A 23,536-nucleotide genomic window follows, 5' to 3' on the forward strand; every position below is an offset into this window, starting at 1 on the left:
CCCCTTTCTTGCAGTGGAACGAGCTCTATTGCCCCTTTTTGCAGCATGACTGTGACCTCCTGCTGCAACAAGTGCAAGTGCTCGCCGGACATAGGACGGCTTCTTGGAGGTATGTTTGGTGGAGTGGAAGTAAGTTCCAGACAGTAACCGTACTGGATAAGAGATCTCACCCACCTGTCCGTGGTGATGGATTTCCACGCGGGCAGGAACTGCTGGAGTCTCCCCCCGACCGGTGTTGTGTGGTCGGGGGGCAGTGACAAGACGTCACTGCTTGTTGGCGGTGGTGGACCTGGAGCTATTGTTTCCACGTCCCCTGCCCTTGACGTTGTTGCCTCTGTAGCCACCTCTACCCTTGTTGGTGTATGAGGTCTGGGTATCGCCTTTATAGTACTGAGTGGATTGCGATGCTTGACCCCTGGAGGTGCCTCTGGAATTGGAGCGGCGAAAGGAACCACCCCGAAACTGCTGAGATCGGAGGGCCCCCATAGACTTAGCAGTGTCTGCGTCTTTTTTCATTTTTTCCAGTGTCGCATCCACCTCGGGGCCAAACAGGTGGTCAGGATTAACTGTTTGGTTGAGTATGGTTGTTTGTATATCAGGTTTAAAGCCTGAGATTCGAAGCCATGCATGCCTTCTGAGCAGCACACTAGTGTTGATCGCCCTGGAGGCAGTGTCAGCCACATCTAGCGCACATTTGATGGAAGCGTTAGTGATTAGCTTGCCCTCCTGAATTAACATCTCCCCAGCCTCCTTGTACTGGTCAGGTAAGTGCTGCAACAGTGTTTCTAGGGTGTCATAGTGAGCCCTATCGTAGCGTGCAAGTAGGGCCTGCGTGTTTGAAATACGCCAGATGTTAGCTGCCTGCGCAGCAATCCTTTTTCCTGAGGTCTCGAATATCTTCGACTCTTTGTCTGGGGGAGGAGCGTCACCAGTTGTCTGTGAATTCGCCCTCTTCCGAGCGTTGAATACAACCAAAGAGTCTAGTGGCAAGTGTCCCTTGATGTATGTTGGATCTGAGGGCGCTGCCTTATACTTTTTATCAATGCGAGGATTGATGACACGCGCCCGAGTGGGCTCCTTGAAGAGCTCCGGCGCGTGCTTTAGCACCCCTTTGAGCATTGGCAATGTCTTGACTGACTTCTCGGCCACTGAGAAAGTGTCAAACAAAAAATCCACATCCACAGGATCTGAGTGGAGCTCGACATCATGGTTGGCTGCGGCTCTCTCAATCAAGGCGTTGAAGGCCGCAGAGCTCTCCGTCGGTGAGGTCTTTGCCGCAAAGAGCTGCGGTTCCTGACCCGATTGCGGGTCATCTGGGTCGGCTCCGGCCGACCAAGGTTCATGTTCCTCCTCCGGATCCGAGTACGCCGGATAGTTGTACTCGACCTCCTCCTCATAGTCATCGTCACCTTCCCCCGCGTTAGAACGCGTAGGAGAACGTTCCACTTGTTTGGGAGACGATGGCTCCATAGGGGCCGAAGCGCCCGTCGAGTCCTTCTTGTTCTTAAGAGGAATCCGAAAATGTTCTAGCACCGGTTCCGTGGTGATTTTCCGTTTGAGGGGGGACAATTTCCCAGTATTGGCGTCGATGATGACCTCTCGGCGCTCTTCGTCTGCGAGTGGCCGGAGCCGAGGCTTCGACACCACCAGCGACGCTTTGGGCGTCGACATCTCCTTCGAGGGCACGTCCGCCCCCTGCTTCGGAGCGAAGGCTTTCGGCGTCGACTTTGGCGGCAGGGTGTAGCGAATAGGCGTTTGCACCTTCGCCTGCTTCGATGCGGTCTTCGGCTTCACTCCCTCTGGTTCAGGAACCGCAGCTTTCCGAATCCGTTGCAGGGATTCAGCGACCTTCTTCGTTAAGGTTGGAGTGGGCATGACCGTCTCGAGCGATTTCCCCGAGTCGGGAGTCGAGTCTGCCGGGGGCAGCGTCTTCGGAGCCGACACCTTGCCATCCTTGGCCCCGACGGCCGGAGCCGGCACAGCCGGAGCTTTGGAATCGCTTTGACGCTTCTTTGGAGCCTTTTTCGGGTCGTCGGCCTCGACCATCTTCGGCGCCGACGCAGCCGCGTTGGCCGCCTTTGTCTTCGGCGTCGACCCCGAGGCCTTGGGGTCGGCCATTTTGGCGTGGCTCTTCAAGTCGGCCATCTTGACCGTCTTAGGTGTTGACGCCTCCAGAGCCTTCTGTCCCACCAGTGGAGCTTTCACTTTCGGTTTCGAAACCGATGGTGTGGATCCCGATGGCTTCACTTTCGTTTTCTTTAACGGGAGTGGCGCATCAGAAATGTCCGTGGCCGGGCCGAGAGGCGGGGCAGCTGGACTATTAGCAAGGTCTTGGGTAAGGCCCGAAGGCGATCCCTCGACCTGGGCCGTATGTTGGGGGTCGACCCCTGAGTCAGTTTGGGGGTGCTCTTCCTTCGAGCTATCCCCCACGGTGGCAATGGCCCCATCGCCGTCCCCTACATCGTCGCCAGCTTCATCAAACTCCTCATCTTCTGCGTCGTAGTCCTCTCCCTCCGACGCAGGGCTAGAGTCCGAAACCTGAAAGACATTCTCGTCTTCTTCAAATTCTTCAAAGATGTTGTCCGGCGGGGGCGCAGGGGGTGCCGACAACTGGGCCTGGAGTCGAGCGGCCCGACGATGCTTTAGGGTCTTCTTGCACCGGAACTTAGAGCAGGCCATACACCTGGCCTCGTCATGGTCCGGTGATAAACACTTGTTGCACACAGGGTGCACGTCGAGGTGTGAATACTTGGAGGTGCACACCGGGCACCTTTTGAACGGAGTCCGTTCCATGTTCAGGAACTTGGAGCGTCGAGTAGGCCCGTCCGCGCCGAGAGCACGCGGAGGGGCAGGAAGCGTTCGGAGCTGAGAAGGAAGACAACCCGAACGAAAACAATACCGACGCCCAGCCTAAAGACCTTTTGGTCTCAAGTAGAAACGTAAACTGCTATCGGTCCCGACAGAGGGAACCGAAACACATCCGAACCCAATGGCGGAAAAAAACAATCTGAAGATGGAGAAGATGCCCATGCGCACTGTAGTCCAGGGGAGGAGCCACCTATCTTGTGATACTTCGAAGACTCTTCCAGGACAACAATGTGCAATCATCCGGACCCAACACTAGGCGGCGATCTATGCACAGATATGAATTCAGCAGCCCACATGCCTCGAACACTATGGACCAGTTGCCTTCCAAGAAAAAGAGCAGAAGGGTTAAGGCAGTGCCTTCCCCCTTGCCTCAGTATGAGGATCAGACTTCCCAGGAAGCTGAGTGTGAGACACAAGAAGGAACTGTCCTGTAAGAACTTGAGCCTGATCAGGTTGAGTTTCTTGGGACAGGGGGACCCTCAAGGGCAGACCTGAGGCAGGCGCAATTGAACTGCTCCTCTCTTGAACCCCTCAGACAGCAAGCTGCTTCTGAGGCTGCTGGGAATGCTACAGGTACCCACAGAGTGTATTGGGATGAAGGGCTCCTTTATAAAGAGGCTAGAGACCCCAAGCCTGGTGCTTCCAGGAGGTTGGTCATACCTTTGGCATTCAGGGGCTTCCTTCTTACCTTAGCCCATGATATTCCCTTAGCAGGACTTGGGACAGGCTTGTCCCTCACTTTCACTGGCCCCACATGTCAGAAGATACCAAGGAGTTTTGTCGCTCCTGTGTCACCTGCCAAGCCAGTGGCAAATCAGGTGGCACCACAAAGGCCCCCCTTATACCACTACCTGTGGTGGGGGTTCCCTTTGAAAGAGTTTGGATAGACATTGTTGGGCCAATGGATCCTCAAACAGCATCTGGGCACAGGTTTATTCTGGTGGTAGTGGATCATGCCACCAGATACCCAGAAGCTATTCCCCTAAGGACCACAACAGCACCTGTTGTGGCAAGAGCCCTCCTGGGAGTTTTCTCGGGAGTGGGTTTTCCGAAGGAGGTTGTCTCAGATAGAGGTGCAAACTTCATGTCTGGGTGCCTAACTGCTATGTGGAAAGAGTGTGGAGTGAACTATAAGTTCACCACACCCTACCATCCACAGTGCAATGGTCTAGTTGAAAGATTTAACAAGACCTTAAAGGGCATGATCAAGGGTTTACCTGAAAAGCTTAGGCGAAGAAGGGACATCCTTCTGCCCTGCCTTCTGTTTGCTTACAGGGAGGTCCCACAAAAGGGGGTTGGCTACAGCCCTTTTGAACTTTTGTTTGGGCATCCTGTAAGAGGACCCCTATGTCTGGTGAAGGAAGGATGGGAGTTACCTCTCAAAAAGCCTAAACAAGACATAGTGGACTATGTACTTGGTCTCCGCTCCAGGATGGCTGAGTATATGGAGAAGGCTGCCAAAAACCTTGAGGCTTGGCAGGAACTTCAAAAAGCCTGGCATGACCAAAAGGCTGTGCTGACTGTATACCAGCCAGGACAGAAAGTATGGGTGTTGGAGCCAGTGGCCCCAGCAGCACTCCAAGACCATTGGTCTGGATCCCACACTATTGTTGAGCAAAAGGGAGAGGTAACCTACTTGGTTGATCTTGGGACTCCCAGAAGCCCCCACAGGTTGCTTCATGTCAACAGACTGAAAGCATATGTTGGCAGGGCAGACATGGGCTTGCTCATGGCTACCGATGAGGGACAGGAGCAGGAGAGTGACCCTCTCCCAGGCCTGCTTTCTCATATCCCTGATGATGGTTCAGTTGGTGGAGTAGCATTGGCAGGAAGCCTCACTGACCAGCAGCAACAGGACTGCAGACACGTTCTACAGGCCTATAGACATATGTTTTCCCTGACCCCATGTCAGAAAAACTGGTGCACCCATGAGGTGGACACTGGTGACAGTCTGCCTGTGAAGAGTAACATCTACAGGCAACCTGACCATGTCAGGGACTGTATTAGGACAGAGGTCCAAGCGATGTTGGAGCTGGGAGTTATTGAGTCCTCAGAGAGCCCTTGGGCCAGTCCAGTAGTCCTTGTGCCAAAGTCTCACACCCAAGATGGTAAGAGAGAGATGAGGTTTTGTGTGGACTACAGAGGTCTCAATGCTGTCACTAGGACAGATGCCCACCCAATACCCAGGGCAGATTAACTCATTGACAGATTGGCTTCTGACAAGTTTGAGTACATTTGACCTGATAGCAGGCTACTGGCAAATCAGGCAAGCTGATGATGCAAAAGCCAAACAGCATTTTCGACCCCAGAAGGTCATCACCAATGTGTGGTGATGCCCTTTGGTTTGAAGAATGCACCTACCACTTTCCAAAGGTTGGTGAACCAAGCTCTCTCAGGTCTGGATGACTATTGTGCAGCCTATCTAGATGATATTGCTGTCTTTATCTCCACTTGGGAGGATCACCTGATCCACCTAAGGGATGTTTTGGAGGCCCTGCAACAAGCAGGCCTAACTATCAAGGCTACTAAGTGCCAGATAGGGCAGAGTAAGGTTGTGTACCTGGGCCACCTTGTAGGTGGAGGTCAAGTTCAACCACTGGAGAGCAAGATCCAGACCATAAAGGACTGGACTACTACAACCACCCAGGTCAGAGCTTTCTTGGGCCTGTCTGTTACTACAGGAAGTTTGTTAAGAATTATGGGTCCATTGTGACACCACTTAATGACTTGACCTGTAAGAAAATGGCAAAAAAGGTTCAGTGGACAGTAAGCTGTCAAAAGGCATTTGATGACCTGAAGCAGGTCATGTGCTCTGCACCTATTCTGAAAAGTCCAAAGAATTCATTGTCCAAACAGATGCTTCCGAGTTGGGTGTGGGAGCTGTTCTTTCACAATTGAATAAAGATGATCAAGACCAGCCCATCGCTTTTATTAGCAGAAGGCTGACCACTAAAGAGAAACGTTGGTCAGCTATTGAGAGGGAGGCCTATCCTGTGGTTTGGGCCCTGAAGAAGCTGAGGCCATACTTGTTTGGTACTCACTTCAAGATTCAGACAGACCATAAGCACCTCTTGTGGCTAAATCAGATGAAGGGTGAAAATCCCAAACTACTCAGGTGGTCCATTTCCCTACAGGGTATGGACTTTACAGTGGAACATAGACCTGGAACGGACCATGGCAATGCAGATGGACTCTCCAGATATTTCCACTTATAACATGAAGACTCAACTGGTCAAGGTTAGTTTAATGTCCCTGCGTTTGGGGGGGCGGGGGGTGTAGGAGAGTAGGGTCTGCTTCCTATGGTCACCCCCACTTTTTGCTGAGATACTCTGGATTTTCAAATTTAGTGTGGCTGTGGGCCTGCTAATCAGACCCACAGCCCAGCTGTTCGCTCTCTAAATCATACCAAGTACTTTAGGTACATACCTTATTGGGTCACCTTTATGAGCCCCAGTATAGTGTACCATAGGTACCCAGGGCATAGGTGCCTCCAAGGCCTACCAGGGGCTGCAGCATGTATTATGCCACCCCTGGCTGGCCATCCAAACTGACACCACAGGCTGATCACTCAGCCTGGGCAAGGTTGTGTAATCACACCTTGCTTAGATATAGTATTCCTATATCTACCCTTATATATAGACACATATACACCTGTAAGTCACTCCTATGGCAGGCCTTGACAATCCTGAAGGCAGAGTGCTTGGTTTTATGTGAGATGGTGCTCTAGCATGAGCTGAGCCTGTCTGCAGTTTTCGGAACCATGTCCTTATAGCTGTTCTATGATATAGCATACCATATATTCTTAAGTGCATTATAATACTCGGGGTTAATGCTAACTTTGGTTTGGCTTCATCAAAACATGTCGTGTAAGGTGTCAAACACTTTGGAATACTAGGTGGCTCCTCCCTTGGACTACAGTGCGCATAGGCATCCTCTCCATCTTCAGATTGTTTTTGGCCATTGTGGCAGAGATGGAGTATAGTACAGTAAGAAATGTCCACGCAAAAGAGAGAAATGCTACAGCTGTAACAGGCACCGGGGAGGAGGGTGGGCGATATGAATGTCAGCAGCCCTACATGCCAAGAACAGATGCATACTGGTATGTAGCATATTCCGTTCGCCACCTATCTCATGATACTTCGAAGACTCTTCCAGGACAACAAGGTGCAATCATCCGGACCAAACACTAGGCGGCGATCTATGCACAGATATGAATTTAGCAGCCCACATGCCTCGAACCTGCTGTTTCCAGACACTGCCTGGGGCACACAAGGTGCTCCATACATAGCTTGGTTCAAACCAGTTGCTGGGGCACTCCAGCCCCAGCTCTAGCGCGAAACTGGACAAAGAGAAAGGGGTGTAACCACCCCTTCTCAGGTTCCACCCCTAGGAGGGATCTAGCAAGTAATCCAGCCCCTTAGATTAGTAAAAAGCTAGGAACTGTGTCCAGAGACATTAGATTATCCCGGAAAGAAACTCTGAAACGAACTCTTAGACCTTCGATGTTCCATTTCGACTGGAAGACTGAAGACATCTCCCTTGTGATCAAGGAGTGACAATCCTGTGCAAACAGGCACCAACAGTAACTTGCCGGTTTGCTTTGTCGACGCTCCCGCCGCAACCCGAAGCCTCTGGACTTCCAGACTTCTCGGACTCCGACCCACATCCACAGCAAAGCTGAGACCCGTGGCGGACACGAGAGACGTGGGACCGGACCTCCTGCAGTACCTGCTTTTTGCTAACTGTGCAGCTTCTGAGGCGTCCTCAAAGTTGTGCATTGGGGATTGAGAAGCCCCAACCCCGAGCAGTAAGTGCACCGAAGCTCAGCCTTCCACGAGTGCTGCGTGGGGCCTGCGCCTGCATTTCCCCTTGACGCGTCTTAGCGGTTGCTAGCCCGTTGGCTAGTGGCCCTCCTGAAGACATCCTTTTGAAACACCGCTTGCCTGGTTGCTCCGGGCTTGCTCCTGGTTTCCTGTAAAGTGGAAGCTCCCCAGACCTTGCTGGTCTGAACAGAAGCCGATCTTCCCTTTCTGCGTGGATTGCCTTTGCCAAGGCTTGTTGGGTCTAATCCGGATACCGACACCGCCAACAGCTGGCTCCTTCGTGGGACAGTCCGTATCCAGCTTCTGGTCGTCGTCGACGCCTCCTGGCTTTCAGGTTATTCACTGCTCCGATCCACCCTTGGATCCATCAGGACACTTTCCTCCTGGTCGACTGCAGCACTTTCTTGCAGCTCCCCATACGATTGATCGACGAAACCCGACACGAAAGAACGCCTATGCACCCGGCTTCCCTGGGTGAGGTAACTAGAGTACTCTGGTGCTCCCGTGGGTAACAACTATCCAAGTGTCCTAGTTTAACTGGGTTTTCCCGTAGTCCACCTGGAAGTGTCCGAAATCAACTACTTTGTAACTTTTATGCTCCCATTGAAAGTCTATGGTAACTCGTGTGTGTGTTTAGACACTGCAAAAGCATCCTGTGGGACTCCTACTTCCTAACCTTTGGTTGATCAGTGTAGCCCCAGCGATTTCCTGGGCCCTAGGCCTACTCTCCTTTCCTGAAGTGGTTCTTATACCACTTACTTAGTATATGGTTCGTGAGGCCCCTAGGGCAGAATGGTATTTGTGCAACTTCTAGTATGCTTAGAGTTACTTGTGCTGTATCTTGAACTCTGACCTCATAAAGAGTGCAGAGGGGTTGTGTTAGTAATAAGGAATATGCTACTTACCAGTATTCATCTGTTCTTGGCATGTCGGGCTACTGACATTCATATCTGTGCATAGATCGCCGCCTAGTGTTGGGTCCGGATGATTGCACATTGTTGTCCTGGAAGAGTCTTCGAAGTATCACGAGATAGGTGGCTACTCCTCTGGACTACAGTGCGCATGGGCATCCTCTCTATCCTCAGATTGTTTTTCGCCATTGTGGCAGAGATGGAGTGTGATACAGTGAGAGATGTCCATGCAAGAAAGCAAGAATAAGAGTGAATGCTACAGGCACCGGGGAGGAGCGTGGGCGATATGAATGTCAGCAGCCCTACATGCCAAGAACAGATGCATACTGGTAAGTAACATATTCCGTTCGAGGCATGTGGGCTGCTAAATTCATATCTGTGCATAGAATGTGTAGCAGTCTCTCCCTTAGCGGTGGCTACCTGTGCCAGCTGCAGCAGTCTGGAAAAGAGTTTTGAGAACAGCCTGTCCCACAGCTGCTTGGAGTGTACATCTACGCAGTAGTGTTTGGTAAATGTATGTATGGTGGTCCATGTGGCTGCCCTACATATTTCCTCTAGAGGAATGTTCCCTAGGAAAGCCATAGATGCTCCCATTTTGCATGTGGAATGCGCTCTGGGGGGCATTGTTAAAGTACCTTTAGCTTTAATGTAACATATTTGGATGCATTTAACTATCCATCTAGCTAAGCCACTTTTTGAAATAGGGTTACCTTTGTGCTGTGGTGAAAAGGCAACAAACAACTGCTTTGTCTTCCTAAAGTCTTTAGTCCTGTCTATGTAATATAGCAGAGCTCTTTTCACATCCAGTGTGTGCAGGGCTCTTTCAGGTACTGATGGTGGATTTGGAAAGAACACTGGCAGTTCTATTGTTTGATTTATGTGGAATTGCGATACCACTTTAGGCATGAATTTAGGGTTTGTCTGAAGCACGACCCTATTTGCGTGAATTTGAATGAATGGTTCTTGAATAGTTAGGGCTTGCAGCTCACTAACTCTCCTAAGCGAAGTGATGTCTATGAGAAAAGCCACCTTCCATGTTAAGAATTGTATCTCACAGGAGTGCAATGGCTCAAAAGGTGGTCCCATTAGTCTGGTTAACACGACATTTAGGTGCCAGACAGGGGAAGGAGGGTGTCTTGGTGGAATCACTCGTTTGAGGCCCTCCATGAACGCCTTAATTGCGGGCACTCTGAACAGGGAAAGGTGCTGTCTGTTCTGAAGGTAAGCAGCTATGGCTGCTAGGTGTATCCGTATGGACGTATAGGCTAGATTGCAGTGATGTAAGTGCAAAAGTTAGCATATGATATTTTGAATGGACGCGTCCAGTGGGTCTATGTCGTTGTTGTTACAATAAATGACAAAACGTTTCCACTTTCACGCATAGCAAGCTCTTGTTGTAGGCCTTCTTGCCTCCTTGATGATGTTCATGCAGTCAGGACGTAAGTAGAGGTAGCCGAACTCTAAGACCTCAGGAGCCAGATCTCAAGGTTCAGTTGCTGTGGATCTGGGTGCTGAATGTCTCCGTGGCTCTGCGTTAAGAGGCTGGGTGTTAGACGTAGCCTTTGATGGGGCACCACGGAAAGTTCTAGGAACGTGGTGTACCACAGTTGCCTCGCCCACGTTGGAGCAACTAGGATTAGCGTCATGGAATGCTGGCGCAGCTTGCGTGGCACTAGAGGTATCAACGGAGCTGGTGGAAAAGCGTATGCAAATCTGCCTGACCAGTTCATCCATATCACATTCCCCTGAGACTGCGGGTGTGGGAACCTTGCGGCGAAGGACCGGCATTTTGCGTTTTCTTTTTTTGGCGAACAGGTCTATTTCTGGCTGGTCCATAGGCCCTGTACTGTGTGGTGGAGAACATGGGCTCCCCATCTTATCAGGGATGCGTCCGTTGTTAGCACAATTTGTGGTACAGGCTCCTGGAACAGTCGTCCCTTGCAGAGGTTTTGTGGTTTCCACCAATGCAGAGAGTTGTATGCACGACTGGTCACCAACACTAGGTCGTTTAATTGTCCCCGAGCCTGGTTCCACTGCTGTGCTAGGCACTCCTGCAGCGGACGCATGTAAAGTCTTGCATGAGGGACTACGGAGATGTACGAGGCCATCATGCCTTTCAGTTGCATAAACACTCGGGCCGGGAGTGAGTGTTGCGGCCTGAACTTTTGGATGAGCGTTTGGATGCTGCTTATTCTGGCAGGATTTGGTTGCGCTTTTGTTGCCAGAGTGTCTATTGTTGCTCCCAGATACTGCTGGACGTGGGCAGGTTGGAGATGGGATTTGTTGTAGTTCAGCGAGAAACCTAGGTCGTGCAGGAGGTGAACTATGCGCGACATGAGGCTGGCACACTGCTGGGCTAACTGTGCTTGTATTAGCCAGTCGTCCAGATATGGATAGACATGTATGTGCTGTCTTCTGAGGTGTGCCGCTACTGTTGCTAAGCACTTGGTGAACACCCTTGGGGCTGCTGTTACCCCAAAAGGGAGGACCTTGAATTGGTAGTGCTGGTTTAGAATTGTGAACCTGAGATATTTCCTGTGTGCCGGGTGTATAGGTATATGGAAATATGCGTCTTTGAGGTCCAATGTTGCGAGGAAATCTACTTTACGCAATAGTGGCAACACCTGCTGCAGAGTGATCATGTGGAAATGCTCTGATAAGATGTATTGGTTCAGGGGCCTGAGGTCTAAAATTGGTCTGAGAGACCCGTCTTTTTGGGGGATTAGAAAGTACAGAGAGTACACCTCTGTACCTTGGTGTTCTAAGGGTACTAGTTCTATGGCCCCTTTTTGTAGCATGCTGATGACCTCCTGCTGCAATAAGTGTAGGTGTTCTGCGGATATAGGACGTTGTCTGGGGGGTATGTTGGGCGGTGTGGACATTAACTCTAGGCAATAGCCATGCTGTATAATTTGCCTTACCCACATGTCTGTAGTTATGGTTTTCCAGACTGTCAGGAACTGCTGTAGTCTTCCCCCGACCGGTGTTACATGGTCTGGTGGCAGTGACAAGAAGTCACTGTTTGGTGTTGGAGGAGGACCTGGAGCTGTTATTTCCTCGTCCTCTACCCTTGGTGCTATTGCCACGGTATCCACCTCTACTGTTCGTGTTGTAGGTGTTTTGCGTGTTGCTTTTATTATAAGAGGTGTCTAAGAGCTCCTCTGTTGCTGGAGCGACAAAAGGAACCGCCTCTGTATTGCTGTGACTGCAAGGCACCCATAGACTTGGCTGTCTCTGTGTCTTTTTTCATTTTGTCCAGTATGGTGTCCACATCAGGACCAAATAAATAGTCAGGGTTAACAGGTTGATTAAGTGAAGTGGTTTGAACTTCACTTTTAAACCCGGAGATGAGTAGCCACGCATGTCGTCTAAGCATGACGCTGGTGTTGATAGCTCTGGCTGCTGTGTCTGCTGCATCTTAGGCGCATTTTATGGATGCATTAGATATGAGCTTGCCCTCCTGTATCAGGAATTCTGCCTGTTCCTTATAAAGGTCAGGTAGGTGTTGAAAGATTTGTTCTAGTGTGTTGTAGTGCGCCCTGTCATACCTAGCTAACAGGGCTTGCGTGTTTGCAATTCTCCAGATGTTAGCCGCTTGAGCAGCCACCCTTTTTCCTGATGCCTCCAGAATTTTGGACTCTTTGTCTGGAGACGGAGCTTCGCCAGATGTTTGCGAATTAGCACGTTTACGTGCATTGGAGACAACTAGAGAGTCCAAAGGCAGTTGTCCCTTAATATATGTAAGGTCAACCGGGGCTGGTTTATATTTTCTTTCTATCCTAGGGTTAAATACCCGTGCCCTGGTTGTGTCTTTAAATATGTCCCCTTCATGTTTAAGCACCCCCTTCAGCATTGGCAATGTTTTAACATTTTTCTCCGAGGTGCTAAAAGTGTCAAAGAGGAAGTCCTCATCGATGGGATCTGCGTGCATCTCCACATGGTGATTATATGCTGCCCTTTCTATTAGTGCGTTAAAGGCAGCTGTGTCCTCTGTAGACGATGTTTTTACAGGGTATGCAGAGGTGTCAGGAATTGTTTGAGAATCTCCAGGATCCACAGGGTCAGTCCATGGCTGAGTTTGTGTGTCCTGGTCAGTATCCGCTGGATAATTGTATTGGTCATTGTCCTCATACTCCCCATAGTCATCTGTTCGTGTGGGCGAGTACATATATGTTTCTTGTACATATGGCGTGATAGTTTCAAAGAGAACTGGAGATGTTGAAGTGTCTCTTTTCCTCTTTCGAGGTATCTTGCAGGACTCAACGGCAGGGTCAGGCCTGATTTTCCTCTTTAACAGGGTCACCCTCCCAGTGTCGGGGTCGACATACAGTTTAGACTGTTCCTTGGCTGAGGGATCCTGTTCTTGTACTACTGTCGGATTTTCCCCCAATTTCGGCCTTTTTGGCTGTGTTGGTTGGAATCCGCTATCCTTTTCGACCACCCTTGGCTTGACGTGTGGAGGGAGTCCGAATTTTATCGGTCCGAGAGGTTGTTGGGCCGTTTGCTTTTTTGGAGCCGTGGTTTCCGATCCGACTGGTTTTGGCTGTTCGATAACCATTCTGTTGCCCGGCGTCGTCTTCGGAGCATGTTGCTTCGGAGCAATGCTTATGTGTCTTGGTTCGACGGAGCTCTTCAGCTCGAGTCTTGATTTTTGAATAAGTGCCTTCGTGTGCACTTGCTTTGGTTGTTCGACGCGTAACTTCGGATCGACAACCGTTGTCCGTTCGAGTCCCTTTTTAGTTGTGCCAGGCGTCGATGTCGATGTCGTCGGGTCGACTGCCTTCCGCTTAAGCGCGGACGCGGGAGTAGTTGCTCTGGCCTCGACAACCTTTGCAAGCGACCTCGATGGGTCGACAACCTGTTTTTGCTTGATCGGCTTCGACGGATCCACCATTTTCGGTCCGAAGAATGGGATGTCGATTAGTTTCGGTTTCTGTTTGGCAACTATCACTTTCGGTTTCGATTTCTCCAGAATTTGGAAATGTGGTACCAATGGCTCTTGTGATACATTCGTAGCCGGGCTTAACTGCGGGGCTATCGAATCGTCGTTCTGATCTTGGCTAAGGGCTTTCGGCTATGCCTCGACCTGAGCCTCTGGATCTGAACCAGCGAATATATTGGGCTCCGTACTCACGGTCGGCCCAGCGTCTTCGCCGGAGTCGTCCTCGACGGCTCCCATGCCTGGTTCGTCGTCCCCTACCTCGATGAGGTCTTCCTCGTCATCGACGCAGTAGTTGGAGTTGTGTTCAGACCCCTGCTCCGACTGCTGATCCGAGTCCTCCGGGTCGACGACCTCTTCGTCATCTTCAAAGATGTTCTCCGGTTCGGGTGCTGACCTTTGCATCGTCTGTCGCCCCGCACGTCGAATCCGAAGAGTCTTTTTTGATCTAAATTGAGCACAAGCTAAGCAGTCGGCTTCGTTGTGTTCAGGAGATAAACACTTATTGCAGACTGGGTGTTTATCAATGTGTGGGTATTTAGAGTTACAGTTGGGGCATCGCTTGAAAGGACTTCGTTCCATCGACGATTGGCCCTGGTGTCGAGAAGGCCACGCGGCCCGATTCGACGTCCTGAGTAGAAAGAACAGGAATAAGTTGTAGGTACCGATCGAAGATACAATACCGACGCCCCTAAGGCCTTTTGGCCTTTAGAAAGTTTCCGAACTCCGAGTAACGAAAGTACATCCGAACCCAATGGCGGAAAAAAACAATCTGAGGATGGAGAGGATGCCCATGCGCACTGTAGTCCAGAGCAGGAGCCACCTATCTCGTGATACTTCAAAGACTCTTTCCGGACAACAATGTGCAATCATCCGGACCCAACACTAGGCGGCGATCTATGCACAGATATGAATTCAGCAGCCCACATGCCTCGAACATACATATATATTTGATATATACCTTGTGTGGTGTCCTTTCATTTGGTATTCAAAGGATTATAATTGGTAAAATAATTGGCTTCACATGCTCTCTGAAGTATTAGCCTAAGACTGCTTTGTCCATGCTACCACTAGGATAGCTGGTCTATAAGGTTGACTTTACAACCATCACCATAAGGGTTGTTTGGACTGATACAGGGTGCCCACTAGAATAGTGGACATCACATATCAAGCCAACTTCTCACACCCCTGACCTACGCAGGTGAGCTGCGACCACCGCCATCACTTTCGTGAACACCCGAAGGGCGCTGGTAAGGCCGAAGAGGAGCATGGCACACTGAAAATGCTCCTAGCCTACCGTGAACTGCAGGTAACGCTGGTGGGCCGGCAGGACGGGGAGGTGAAAATATGCGTCCTGCAAGTCCAACGCTACCATCCAGTCTCCAGGGTCAAGGGCAGCCAAGACCTGAGCCAGAGTCAACATCTTGAACTTCTCCTTCCGGAGAAAGCGATTGACGTTCCTGAGGTCCAAGATGGGGTGCAAGCCCCCTTTGTCCTTCTTGGGGACCAGAAAGTAGTGGGAATAACAACCACGTCCTACTTCTGGCATGGTGGAGAGACCCAAGGACTTGGCCGTAGCCTGAGAGTCCTTAAAATGCTCCAGCGCACTTTCGGCTTTATCGTTAAACAGGCGAGTGCCATCAAAGGGCATGTCCATGAGTGAGCTTTGGACATCTGCCAAGAACCCGGTAGATCACAACCAGGCATGGCGACGTAGCAAACAGTCATAGAGATCACCCTACCTAGTGAGTCCGCGGTGTCCAAACCACACCGAAAGGCGAACTTAGCTGCATGTTTACCCTTGGCAACAGCTTGGGACAGCACAGCTTGGACCTCTTCAAAACACTGAGGGAACAACTGTGCAACCGTATCCCACACCGCATGGGAATAGTGCCCCAATAGGCATGCGGTGTTCACCGACCGCAGCCCTAAGCTGGCCGAAGAGAATAACCGCTTGCCGAACTGCTCCCGCTTCTTAGAGTCCCTCTCCGGCGGAGCCACGGGAAAGGCACTTGGATGACCAGGCTCTCAGGCGTAGGATGAGTGGTCAGAAAGTCAAGGTCACCCGGCGCGGGAGAGGACGCCTAGCGACGTTCTTATTCACACAGGCCCCTGTGGCTGGCCGCGACTACCTACCCAGTAAGACGTCAGTGAGGGCGTCATTAAATGGCAGCAGGGGCTCCCACAAAGTTGACGCCATCTGGAGCACCTCAGTGAGGAGATTCGTTTTTAGGGCCACAATAGGGAGATCAAGGTTGAGGACCTCACCTGCCCGATGGAGCACCACGTGTAAGAAGCGCCCTCCTCCATGATAGATGGAGGAGAGGCAAACCCCTGGTCAGAGGAGAAATCAAGGCTGTCGGCCTCTTCTAAGTCGTCTTCCCAGTCCTGCTTAGAGTCATACTGACGAGCAAGAGGGTGCTCGGACCCCTCCAAGTCGTCTTCCACCTCTGCAGTATGTGGTACAGACCACGGCGGCAGGGCAGGGACCGGGGAAGGAACAAACGGCGCCAGGAACGGCGCCGGACAGGGCCGAACCGGCACTGTGTCCCAGATTCCAGGTAGGGACAAAATTGTCCGGGAACCGGGGCAGAGGCGGAACAAATGGTATCCACTCAGGCCGCCGCCTCAGGCGCCGGGGCCAGAGGCGGAGCCGAGGGTGGCGCTGGGGCCAGAGCCGGCAGCTTGGGACCTTGTGGCACCGTGGACGGAGCCAGCGGCGCAGGATCCTGCAGTGCCGAAGGCTCAACAGTATCCTGAAAGGGGACCACGGGGCACAAGGTCTTGCCCACCGGGAGCCCGAGGCATAAACAGGCGGTCCATAGTAGCAAGAAACTCTTGCACCTGTGCGGGAGTCGCCGACAGACCCGGATAAGGTGGGAATGCTGCAGGACTCCCGGGCTCCGAAGGAGCCGCAGAGGCAGAACCTGTCCCCCTCGTACGCATCCAGGGACCGACGGGGGGAGGTCGGAGAGCAACAACGCTTCTTCGACTTCTTTTTGTGTCGTCTCTTACCCAAATCTGAGGGTGAAGAATTGGAGCCCGAAGAGCGATAATGGTGGCCCCGCGAGCGTTCTCTGGAGCGGCCACTGGACCGTGAACAAGTGCCGGACCTCAAGCAGCTTCCGGCCCCGCTACCTCAAGGCCTTCGGGGCCATGGCCAGACAGTCATACAGGACTGAAAGTCGTGGTCGCACTCCAGGCAGTAGAGACAGACGCCGTGGGGGTCCGCAACCAACATATTGCGACAGCAGGCCCCACAAGATTTGAAACCAGGCATCCCTACATGCACCAGAGTAGACTTACAGGAGACAAAAGTCTCAAACAAGTAGTCAAAAAGTGACTACGGTACGTGCTCTAACCGGAATGCGCTTACTGGCACGGAAAAAGAAAGAACTGACGTCAGCGGGGATGGGTGGCGCCTAAGTAGTCTTTGTGATGTCATCTCGGCGCGTACGGTGCCAGCGACGGATGCTGTGCCGCACAACGCCACCCACAGACATGCAGGGGTACTGCCGTCGAAAAAACTTTCCGGATCCAGTTTGACGCCTGGGGATATTCTAAGGTAAGGAATCTATCACCAACGTGTCTCTTTCAGATTTAACTACTAGTAACACTGCCTAAGGAGCAGGGGTGGCTACTACTGGTAATATTGCATTGGGCAGCAACCAGTATAATCTTGCCCAATTTTCTCTGAACATAGCATATGGTTCTTTCAGCAAAACAAAGTTGCATCTTTAGTTAGCCAACTGTATAAATATATGTATTGGTGGTAAGAATATGTACAATAGATTTGTGTAAACAACAATAACTGCCTAAGCAAAGAGTTTTGCTACAGTCAAGAAGGTGCATTAGGAGAATCAGATTTCTTAGAATATAATATATATATCATCAAGTTATCAGATAGACAGATAAACAGTTTATTTTGACAATTGTCCATAAAACACAATCAAGTCATCAGAATGTAAGACTTGCTCAAAAATCTCTGAATTTGTCACAGAGGAGCTAAATTTGAATAGAGCTATTTGGGACAGGGACAAGGAATCAGCCTTTTACATGAGGAAGCATGTACAGAACACCAGGTAGAGGGCAGAGAGCACATCATCTTCTCCCAAGGGTTAGATTTTGATAGCCATACATTGCAAATTTCCACCTACCTGATTGAAGTAAGAGTGCAGAATGCAGCCACTAAGATAAGTAGCTGACTTCACCAAGCGAAAGAATCGCACAAAGTTTGTGCTGTTGAAGGCAGCAAAAGCCTGCACAGCAAACTTGACCTCTGGCGAGTTTCGGACATCGGGCTGGAACTGCTGCACTTCTCTAGAGAGGATAGATGCAAAGGTCAAAGGCTACTTACTGTGAATAACATTTGCTGCATAGAAAAAAAAGAAATTAAGCAGAAATAGATTTCCTCACCCTTAGCCACTTTAGCAGGCAGGACGGAAGGGCTTTTAACATCTTTTACCCATAAAAGTCCACAGCTGTACAGTGTATGGCACTCTATCTCAATGACCAAATTCAGCTATATATATGCTCTTGGGTCTCCCGACTTAATAGGATTACCACAAACAATTTCTCTAAGCACATCCTTCCCATCACAAACACAAGCTGCTAATTTTAGATTAATCCTCACCCATTCTCAACAGTTACCAAGGGACTAATCCACATGTCCCTGCCAGATACCAAAAATGAACTTTGCAATGTGATGAACCACAAAGGCAGAAGTCACCCAATACGATATATTGTTGGCTGAAGGATCCAGAACCTTCCGATTATGAGATACCCATAAGTGGCCTAAAGGGGAAAATTAACACAGTGATGGAAAGCTGCTCACCTGAGTATGTCACCCTTGTTCAGATTCAACAGGACACTGTAGCCTCTAAACTCTGCCTCACAGCTGCAGTGGGTGCCTTTGTTGGCTAAATCCTGGTACATCTCCTTCAGGCTCTGCAAGCACTTTGTGGTGTTTTCTAAGTTGATTTTGGCTTCAAATGCAGACCGAGATTCCTCGCAAAGGTGATGGGCACAGTGTATGTGGAAACGCATGCACTTCTCAATAAGCGAAACAGTGGCTGGGTCACACAGGTGCTGCTGTGTGATGTCCTGGTAAGAAAAATGTACAGGGTTATGCTCCTCTGGGAAACTGCTAGTGCATTCTACAAAATAATTCTTAACATGTCACAACTTATAAGGCTAGTATACCTGGCATGGCAGGCATCTGGAATCACACCATGTGAATATTCCACAGGCGCAGATCTCCATTGACGGAGGCCTGTATTCTTATCTGCGCAGATGCATATAATTTTTCTGCTCAGAGCCATAAAGTACACTTTCTTGGACAGACTCACAGAAAGCACTTAGCACATGAAACTCAATTTGTCTTTCTCTTCCCACATTTTCAGCCTCTTCATTGGTCACCCGGTCTTAGCTTTCAGCATGCATTCAACTTGCTCAGATAACAGAGTGGGCTCAGCTTCACAGGCTTGCAGCGTGTGCTAAATTGAGGAGACAGTGTGTGCACTTCCATGCTCACGTCCAGCATTCATGTTCCAGCTCAGACACCATGTGCTTCTCTGCTCAGAGATATCAAGAGTCCCTTTTATTTACATAATATGATCTTACTCAGATCCAGGGAAAGGCCCTGAAATCACACGTATCTGCTGAAGAAGCCTTGAATAGATGGTAGGGGAAGTGGATGGAAAACGTTGAGCACACGTACCTTCCTTATGGCGCGGGTCCTGTTCCACACAAAATCATACCACTCTCTGTAATTGTCCTTGCCCTGATCCATGATGTGTGTGATCAGATAGTCCATGGTCATGCACAACACTGGTGTGGGACGCAATTCATGAGGCAGCGGCTCCTCCTGGTCTGCTGAAGATCTGCTGTATTCTTTCACCGCAGCAGCATGGTCTACCTTAGGAAAGAAACGGAGAAACAAATGAGAGATACAGCTCATACAGGCAATCAGTCTAAACCACCTTCTGCCTTTTCATTCAATTCCATCTTTGGGAACCTAGTAATTGCCTCATTTCAGAATCTTTGCTGGCCTGCTGGTATTTTTATTGGGTCTACAATGAGTTCTTCACATTTCTAATGTGTTCTATATTTGGACTGGGTGAGTGTAAATTTAACTTTTCGATTTGCTGAAATCTGTTGATTAGGATGGAAACGTAACTTAACATGAACACCAGGTAATAGTGTGACATGAGCTATAGAATTGCAAGCTCGGTTTACTTACATGAGCTATAAAGAGGACCCTGCAAATGTCAGCTATTCAACACATCTTCTGACTATCTCTGTAAAAGTCCCTGTGTGAGATCCTTGTGTGACCCTTGAGGAGAAGGACTACCAGCAAAGAGATAGATTTGACATTGCACAGTTGCTTGCTTACTGGTCTGAAAGTAATGTCAAAAGAAATCCTGCATTGATGGAAGGAGTGTTAATATGAGGCTGAATCAATGTCAGACACTTTCCTAATGGCACCAGTGTTCCAACAGCAGTGAAATCATTCGGAAAATACCTTTCTCAGTTTCCCCTGGAGTCAACGGTGCCACTTTAAGATCACAGCTCACAAAATGTCACATGCAGCAAAAAGGACATCTGTCACAAGCAAGAGGCTCATGTGAACCACCAATACTTGCACACCACAGGGAATGCTTGGATAATTTCTCAGAGTTTGGGGTGGCATCCTTGAAAGTGCTGAATAGAACACACCAAGCATGCTCATCCTCTTAGACCATTAGGCAACATTTAACGCAGTAGCGCAAACAATTCTTCACAGAATATCCTTACCTCAGTTCTTATATTGTTTTTATCCTTTCTTTCCAATAAGAGGCAATATAGAAATGACTAGAGAAATTATTCTCCCAAACTAGCCCCACCAATAGCAGAGTCCCATAATGCTCTACCAGAATGCCTTACTAGTCATTATATAATTAACAAGAAATGTGCCCCATGACTAGTAGAATGCTCCTTAATATAATGGATTATATAAAAAAAAACGACATGTGTTCCAAATCATTAACGCATTCACTTGATTTATTCATGTGAGACAATGAAATCAATTGCATTGTTGATATAAGAACCTGAGTAGTGCAGGCACTTTTCTTGTTTATCATTTATTTTGCGGCTTAACTCCCCCTCTGTATAAGGGCCTAACGCCTTGCATACATGGCTACTATTCAATCTGTTATCAAACGCTACATAGACATTTACACCCATCAACTCCACTTCCATTCCTTTACAAATGACATCCAAATATACAATGGGTTGCCTGGAGAGCCCAGCTTACTAACCCCCCCCCCCCAGTACTCCAAAAGTCATTGCCACAGCTTTTAAACCTGGGTACACCACAATAACCTCATACTCAATGATGCAACAACCCGAAATCTTCATTTGAGGTCCTAGACATCTCTTCACGCAACCTGACTTTCTATATTCCCCAAGCCCCAAACCCACTCCCTTAACGTAAAATACCCTAGAGCAGATCTTCTTAGTCTCACTTCATAAATTCAAGTAGTACTTAAAGCCACATCCCACCAATTGAAACGACTCCAGAAAACAATGAATGTGGTTGCAAGAACATGGTGAGTGGGCACTGCCAGATAGTGCCCGGTAATAGCGTTAGAGTTTTTTTTAAATTACCTGCAACTTAGGACCAACTTTACGAGCTATAAAAAGACGAGGATAGCATATTTCAACTGAATTTTCTCCTTGCAAGGGCTATACTCCCCATGTTAACAGAATGTTACTAGATTATCAGCTGCCCCATTATTCAAACATTATATTACTTTGGTCTCAAGAATTGCAATTACACGTATTAATAATTCTGCTGCAATTTGATGCGATAGCACCAATTAGGCTGTTTAAGTGATCCAATGTCATGTATAAATTTGAATTTATTTGCACACAGTGTGGCTCACATTTCTCTACTTGATTAAGGGAAGGGGGCAGGAGGAATGGAACAAGTTATTGAATTGTAATGTTATTTTGCTTTTAAAATCAATAAAACATTTTTAAATCAAAAAAAAAGAATTGCAATTAAACGTAATTAAGGAAGATTGGCTGAAATTCATCTTGATATGCATTTCCATCCTTTATAAGCTGAGCAACAGAGCATACATTATTTTGCTACATATAGGCTATCTGTAGGCTGTATTATTTGCCATATATTTGCAGTTACAAACGTTTTTGTCGTAAAAGCTCAGTGGGCCCAGGACTACATTACTAACAGGAATTTAAACACAGGAGGTGTAGGTCCGGAGTACAGGAAAACACTTGAGGGCCCCTTAGAAGAACTTTAGAGGAACAATGTTTGTACAGCTCTGGTGAAAAGGAGCGATGAGCAAACTACCAAAGGAACTGGATTCTTTTTTCTGTTCTTTTGTATGTCTCTCGCTTATTGCCCAGTGTGGGGAAAATATGAATCTCCTCCCCCTGTTCAAGATCGATTATGCGAAATGAGAAACATTATGGTCCTGGAAAGAAACGTATCTGCAGCAAGGATGACTTCCATGTTTAAAAATATCTGGGGCAGTTTTCTAACATGAAGTTATGCTTGATAACCTTTCGATTGTAAAAGCTGAAGTCCTGATTACAGACTGCATGGTATACTGGCGTTATAAATCTGAATACTAAAATACTGTCACCGCCTCATATGGAATATACACATACTACTTTTCTGGGCAGTAATAATAGTCGTTTTTACTTCACAGAAAAACATGCATGAGTAGACCACAACGGTCACCAGGAAATGACATAAAAATAGAAAACATGAACGTTCAAATTGCCATTGCAGAAAAAAGCCACAAGGCAACATTAAAGTACAGATTGTGTAGCTTACTTAACACAAATCATTGCAGACAGCCAACCTATACTTCATTTTCTTTGGAAGCCATATGTAAAATTACAATTGTAGGAAGCTGGATCTGTATATGCGATTGCCACTAGGTGGTAATACCGGGAGTCCAGGGCTTCCCCAAAAAGTGTACTGGGATTAATGTAAAACCCAACGTGCTCCATTAGTGGTAGTGTGGGCGAGCAGCCTTAGGCCTAACACAGAGGAGTGTCAGACGTGTATTGCACAACTGTGATCAATAATGGACACAACTCAACAAAGAGATCTGGACCAATTTTGGAATATTATACTTTGTTTTTAATTATTTCTAAGATCAAGATGACCTTACCTGGGGTGACTACACCCACTATTGAGCAACCATCCTGTGGGAGGGGGTACAGGCCTAGCCCTGATTAGAGTGGTCCCCTCATCTTGAAGATTGAGGGGACTGAAAAGTGGGCTTCATTTTGCCTCCTCCAACAGCCTTTCTAAGCTTTACCGGCAGTTTTCCTGCCCAATGTGGGGGTGCAAATCGGGGAGGTATAGTGGCGTAGGGTGCACTGGTTTTGAGTAAAGTGGTGTAGACTGCAGTGGTTTAAAGTAGAGTGGCTTTGCATAGAGTGCGGTCACGTAGAGTGGTACAGCGTAGAGTGCCAGTTGTGGAGTGGCGCAGAGTGGAGGAGAGTCGTGTGGAGTAAAGTTCTGTGGAGGGCAGTAGTACAGAGCAGATTGTTTCAGAGGAGAAAGAAGTGAAAGTGTGCAGTGGTATAGAATAGAGTGTCGTAGAGCGCACTAGTGCACAATAGATTAGAGTGCTTTGGCGTACAGTGGAGTGATGAAGAGCAGAGTGGTACAGAGTTCAGTGTCGGAAAGAGAAGTGTTGCAGAGTAGAGTGACAGAGTGAAGTGGCATAGAGTGGAGTGGTGCAGGGTAGAGTGCAGTGGTGCAGTGTAGAGTGGCATAGAGTGCATTGGCGTAGAGTAGTCAATAGATCTCGCTTTTGGGACTTTATAGGTGTTAAGCTATTCAGCACATCGCACGTGTGAAGCATAGCAAACAAATCTCATGAAAATGAAAGTACCTCCTATCCCACCCTTGGAGAGGCCTGGGACTGGGGAATTGCTCATTTTAATGAGAGAGTATGCCAGAAGGCCTA

The 23,536-nt window shown here is 48.8% G+C and overlaps 1 protein-coding gene across 2 annotated transcripts in view; it reads right to left on the minus strand.

Annotated features, from left to right (window-relative positions):
* MCM3AP (minichromosome maintenance complex component 3 associated protein) overlaps nucleotides 1-23,536 on the minus strand; it is a 622,263-nt gene that overhangs the window by 431,335 nt on the left and 167,392 nt on the right. For both annotated transcript variants that reach the window (XM_086956240.1, XM_086956239.1), the window contains exons 8-10: nucleotides 19,261-19,458; nucleotides 18,376-18,644; nucleotides 17,699-17,861 (exon numbers count right to left, since the gene is read on the minus strand). In XM_086956240.1, the coding sequence (XP_086812366.1) occupies nucleotides 17,699-17,861; nucleotides 18,376-18,644; nucleotides 19,261-19,458 (630 nt within the window). The remainder of the gene's footprint in view (nucleotides 1-17,698; nucleotides 17,862-18,375; nucleotides 18,645-19,260; nucleotides 19,459-23,536) is intronic.

This window comes from Lissotriton vulgaris, chromosome 2_1, assembly GCF_964263255.1.
Source record: "Lissotriton vulgaris chromosome 2_1, aLisVul1.2, whole genome shotgun sequence".
NCBI classification, from domain to species: domain Eukaryota; kingdom Metazoa; phylum Chordata; class Amphibia; order Caudata; family Salamandridae; genus Lissotriton; species Lissotriton vulgaris.